At 37.8% G+C, this 5978-nt stretch overlaps 1 protein-coding gene across 2 annotated transcripts in view; it reads left to right on the plus strand.

Annotated features, from left to right (window-relative positions):
* The window catches only part of RAD50 (RAD50 double strand break repair protein), a 43783-nt gene that overhangs the window by 35706 nt on the left and 2099 nt on the right, over positions 1-5978 (plus strand). For both annotated transcript variants that reach the window (XM_019506331.1, XM_019506330.1), the window contains exons 23-25: positions 2781-2866; positions 3357-3499; positions 5053-5186. In XM_019506331.1, coding sequence (XP_019361876.1) covers positions 2781-2866; positions 3357-3499; positions 5053-5186 — 363 coding nt within the window. The remainder of the gene's footprint in view (positions 1-2780; positions 2867-3356; positions 3500-5052; positions 5187-5978) is intronic.

Below are 5978 nucleotides of genomic sequence, written 5' to 3' on the forward strand. Positions count from 1 at the left end.
AAAAAAAGCGCATTTTGCAGGAAGAGGAAGCGGTTTAGTTCAGCCCAGCTCCCCAGCATCTGTAGATCAGGCATTTCAGCAGGGCTTCTTGATGCTTTTATCTAAAGCTGTTTCAATCAGGTATTAGACAAAAGCGCCAAAAAGCCCTGCTGAAGCCCCCAATCTGTACAGAGGTGGGATCAGACTAATATGATGCCTCTTCTGGGCATGCACTGCTCTTAGTGCGGTGTCTACCGGGCTTAAAGTAAAGCAATGTTCTTTCTTTTTCATGTCTATAAGCACCCTACATTTCTTTGCCTTGCCACTTACCATGAAAATGCACTCCATGAATTCCCCTACAGTTTTCCCTTTTATAGTTAAGAATTAAATTGCTGTTTAAGGCAATACAGGAAATTAGTCTTGTAATTTCAAGAAAAAAACAGATAGGCATCACTTATGGGTAATCACATAAATCAGTGAGAAAAATATCATCTTTAATGGTCAGAGATTGAAAGCCATACACATAGTCTAGGAAATCAGCATTTTGCATGCATGCATTGTATTTCTGGTAGATTCACTGTAATATTCATCTTTCTTGATTTTTATAATTAAAGACTGGTAATATTGCTGTATAATGTGTTCCTGAGCTATTTGTGCTGCTTTTCTGATGCATTTTTCCTTTCTCCAGGCTTAGCAATTTCTATTTATGGTAGTGGGAATTTTTTATGTCCCTGGATGAGATGGAGAGCTTTGTTTCTAAAGAGATGGGAGAAAAGATTTTTTTTTTTTTTTTTTTATCCCAGAAATGTTTTATTGCCCCAGTTTTTTTTTTAAAAAAGCATTCAAGTAATTGGCATGACCTAGCCAACATACTTTGACTTTCATGTTATATAGTCTGATATTACAGCAGAGTTCCAGGTCTTCTGTAGTTAAAGTTGAGCATCAGTCTTTAATTAAAGGTCAACCATAATTTGCAACTTTATTTCATTGCTTGTCTCTTGTTGGTCTTTGCTTCAATACCAGGTGACTCAACATAAAAATATACATGTTTGATATTATCAGGTAGAAAATTCAAATAAAAATACAGTCTCTTAAAGTCCTGGTGTCAGTATTACTGCTTTTGGGTGAGATGGTGGAAATGATTAGAGCCTAACCCTTCCAAGTGACTGAATCAGAATTCTTGGTAGAGGCAGAATGGAAAAGAGAAGCCCTTTTCCACTCAAATCCATTGTCTCCCTCGCTTCACACAGCTGTCAGTTAAGGCAAAAAGTGCTTGAGTTGTCTATTCAGTCCTGACCCATTCGAAATACTGAATGTCTCATTCCGATATGCAGGTGCTGTATTCTTGTAAAAAGTAGTATCGCAAATCAATGGTAGAGGCCGGTGGCAAGCATGCCACTTACGTGCAAGGTTTGTACATGTTTGTAAAGGGAGATATGGCTGATGGGTGGATTCTAAACCCACATTCTTGACATCCTTCTTTCTCATTCTGTTGAACCCAAGTATTGCTAGGTTTGCAAAGTAGAGCCAGGGGAGGTGGCCCTTCCTTTTCCATTGACTGTACACAACTCACTGGATTACTGGATTGCTTTGAAAATCTGCACCATTATTTGGACTAAGATATACAGGATAAGGATTTTTTTCTGTTCTGTCAGCACTCCTTTTCAATCAAAAAGAAAAGTTAATTTAGTAAGATTTCAAAGGAACAAAAACATTCCTGCTTTTATAAAAATGTAATTAGCACCATATTTTTAAAAATTAGCTCTGTAAACCCCAGAAGAATCTGAGCTGTGGATTTGGTTTATACACCAGAATGAAATGCAACGTACTATGAACAAAAGTGTATGAAACTGGGAGTTTAGCAGAGGTTATTTTAAATCTGTTTATGGCCATTCTGATATCACTTACTCTGAGAGAGAAATAAAGACCCCATCCTGCAAATAGGAGAAATATGAGTTAGTTTATAGAGTGAACTCAGTCTGTGTGTATAAAGGTAATCTGTAATCACAAGTTTAAATGTTTGTCAGGTCAGAACTGAAGTCAGCAGCTCCAGATCTTGAGGATGAATTGATTTGTGAAAGTACACAGATTTTCAGATTATGAAAAGTGTGGTTCACTTATGATTTTGAATTGAATTGTTTCTGTCAGCCTAACGTTAAATGTAGCTTCCTAAAGAAACTTTCATTCACTCCTCCTTTAGTAAATGAGTTTTTTTTACTGTTGTTCTTTCTTAGAGCACTAATGACATTTCAAGCATGAAACCATAGAGAAGGCTGAAAGAGACCTTAAAAGATTATCTAGTCCAACCATGGGTTCAAAAATGGAAGGAATTGACAAAAAATAGTGTACAATCTTTAGCAAAGCACCTACATTACCATAATGTAACACAATTACAATTCTCTAATATTCATTTTAAAGTGGGGAAAATCCCTATTTGGGTGTTGGCTTGAAATCTAGACTTTATATGTGAATGACAATTACACTAAAAGTTTCGGTAATAATAATAATATTCCTCAGTCAATAATTGACTAGAAATCTAAGAGTAACCAAAGAATTTTGCTTCCCTTGCTGAAATATCTTTTGAGATATGGTTGTTGACATTATGAAACTAAATTGTATGTCAAGGGGAACATTTACCAATGTAAAATATTTTTATTCTGTATACATTTCTGCTGTACTCACCATCATAAAGAATAATATTTTTAATATGGACTCTACTTGAAAAATGGAAGGAAAAGCACTGTCTTCCTGAAAACGCTTTTAGTAAGTCAGCTATTTTGTCTATTGTTCTTCTTTCTTAGAGCAATAATGACATTTCACAGCATGAAAATGGAAGAAATCAACAAAATAATTCGTGATCTTTGGCGAAGCACCTACAGAGGGCAAGGTACCTGAATTGGTTTTTGACATTTCAGTATACAATCTGAAAGCATCTTTTATGTATACCTTGGTTCGTAATAAACATTGAATACTTCACAACTACATTTTTTTAAAACTCTGCATCCATGGAACTCTAAACTTGAATCAAGTTGTTGTAACAATAAAAAGTTATATAGTTGAGCATGGCACAGTCTGATGTAATTCATCTTCCTGTACTTTCCAAAGTACATGCATATGTCTTTGGGAGCAGGAGGTGAAACAATACTGCAGTTTAGCAGCACACTAGTTTAATCCATTTCCATAAATTAACCTACCAGTGTTGAAAGTTCATCTGTTGGTAGGAGTATTCTGAGCAGTATTTGTATAATTATATTGCCTAAAGGAGCTGCCCTATTTTTTCAACCCTGCTTAGCCATTGTACCTTGTACTACCTCACTGTCTCAATGCTTTGTTTTAAAACGTGCTTTTTTATAATGGAAACCTTTTCTTCCCATTAGATATTGAATATATAGAGATTCGTTCTGATGCAGATGAGAATGTTTCAGCATCTGATAAAAGGAGAAGTTACAATTATAGAGTAGTAATGATAAAAGGAGATACTGCATTGGATATGCGAGGAAGATGTAGTGCTGGGCAAAAGGTATGTAGTATAATTTCATTTATATGGAAGTGTTAGCATGATGCTGTAGGAATTATTCTGTATAGTGGTCCAGGAATCGTGATAGGCAAGGATTTCTTAGGGTGATATCTTTTATTGGACCAACTGAATAATTAGGAGAGGCGGACAAAGCTTTGAAGGCAAGACATTCCTCTTCAGGTCATTTACATGGAACAAGACTTCTGTGGTTGGAAGGATAAGGTATATTCTGGATTGTTAGAAGTGAAAACAAACACAAGCTCAAAATGCCCCAGACAAATGATGCAAAGAGTTTCTAGTCGCTTCATTTACTGAAATGATGCTAACAGTTGTGTAGATTTTATTAAAAAAACAAACCATAAATGCATTTTGAGAGGAAAGCTTAAAAATTTTACAAAACAGGAGAAGCTTAGAATGTCGTGTGGAAGCCCCATGTGAATGAGACTGAAACTTTCATAGCCATTTTCTGAGAATTATTTGATCAGAAAATATGATGCCAAGGAACATGATTACAGGAAATTATTCTTTGGTAAAATGTACTCCTAAAATTTCTTCAGTGTGTTTGAATCTTCGTGTAGTCAAAAGGTGATTGGTGAGACTTAGTCACTTTGGGCACTGACAAACACGCAGATCCCCTGTTGTAACTCACAGCGCTTTACAGAAAGTGCCAAGAGTTACAACAACCTCCCCCCCAACCCAACAGACATATCTCTGTTTGGTCTGGGGCTGGGGATTGAGCTCTACTTTGGAGTGGATCCAAGGGAGAGAGGGGGTGTGTGGATTGGAGCCCCACACTAGGGGGGCTCCAATCCACATGCCCACAGACCAGAGCTCCTTCCCATCCTGTAGACAGCACCTGTTCAGGCACAGGGACAAACAGAAATTAATTAGCGTACTCTGCTTTGGAGCGCCATCATCCAAACCTTCATTAAGTGAGGGTTAATTTGTTGTGCAATCAAACACTTTTAAAGCACTGCAGCTCTATACTTCTGTCAGGGCATGGCTGTAGAGCACTTTCAAGGGGATGGTCTCATGACAAAAATACCACTTATCAGCGCCCATCATGGCAACAAAAATGGTGACAAACTGGTGGTGGTTTGAGTGCAGAAGGGACCTAGAGTTGACATAATAGCCCAAAAGGGAACCTAGATGTTCTTACGAACCCCAGCCATCCCATGTAGAAGAGGATTAGGGTTAAGTAGAGCAAAATAACATAATCGTGCAATTAAAGACTGCATTGTAATGCTTTCTTATGCAGGCACAGAATTAAGGTTTCTGGGACATCCTTAATTCAAGTATTTCCTGAATTCTGACTAATTCACTCCAAAGTTGATAAGCTTTTTTTTTTTTGGATTTTTTTAATGAATCTTTTATTTCAAGTTTGAATTTTGTATGCAGTTATCCTTAGAGAACAGCAACTGTGAATTGCCTCTTACAAACACTCAGCCTGTTGTCTTTTAAGCCTGCTGTTGCTGTTTGTAGTGTTGTTACAAAAAGTTACATACATAATTTCTTTCTAAGAACACACTGAAGAGATGGGGGTTATTTTCTTTCAGGTACTTGCTTCGCTTATCATTCGTCTTGCTCTAGCAGAAACGTTTTGTCTCAATTGTGGTATTCTTGCACTGGATGAACCTACCACTAATCTTGATCGAGAAAATATCGAGTCTCTGGCACATGCGCTGGTGGAGTAAGTGACTGGCTTTAGTTTTAGCTGGCAGTCTTATGAAGTGGATATCTGCTCTGTGTAGTTGGAATTGGGGAGGGTGAATTCTGCCCCTTAATATACTAGAGAGGAGGATGGTAAGACAGCAGCAGTAGTTTTACCATGTTTTGGAAATTATTTCTTTTTTAATTGCCCAGTAGCTTGCCATTTCTGTAGACAATAGCATATATTTCAGATAGATATGTATATGCACATGCATGCACGCGCGCACACACACACACGTATGTACATGCGTACATACATACATACAATTATATGTACTATAGTGTGTGTGTGTAGTATATACTGTGTATAGTGTGTCTATATTATTATAGTGTGTTTATATGTGCGTGTATGATGGATTTGTGTGTGTGTATAATCTGTATCGCTATACATAGGGATATATATCTATATAAAGATGATATAGAGAGAGCTATCTAGAAAAGATAGATCTCTCTATAGCTATCTAGATAGATAGCTATAGAGAGATCTATATCTGTGTATATACTGGCAAATTGCCCGTCAAAAACATTGGCCCCATGCATCCGGGCCCACACCCATGCCTCCCTGTAAGCTGTGCGCATGCGCAACCACACGCAATAAAAAATCATGCCGTGCAATAACTTGTTAATGCCATTCGCACAGTGGCGTACCAATGGGGGTGGGGGGCATGGCCCCCCAGGCACTGGCCTGTGGGAGATGCCCAGTGCTGTAAAAAGGGGGTGCCGTTGCTCCTGCCACTGCTCGCTTTGCATCTGGCACACTGAAATACCCGTG

This window comes from Gavialis gangeticus, unplaced genomic scaffold, assembly GCF_001723915.1.
Source record: "Gavialis gangeticus isolate Ggan-Ray unplaced genomic scaffold, GavGan_comp1, whole genome shotgun sequence".
In the NCBI taxonomy this organism is placed as follows: Eukaryota; Metazoa; Chordata; order Crocodylia; family Gavialidae; genus Gavialis; species Gavialis gangeticus.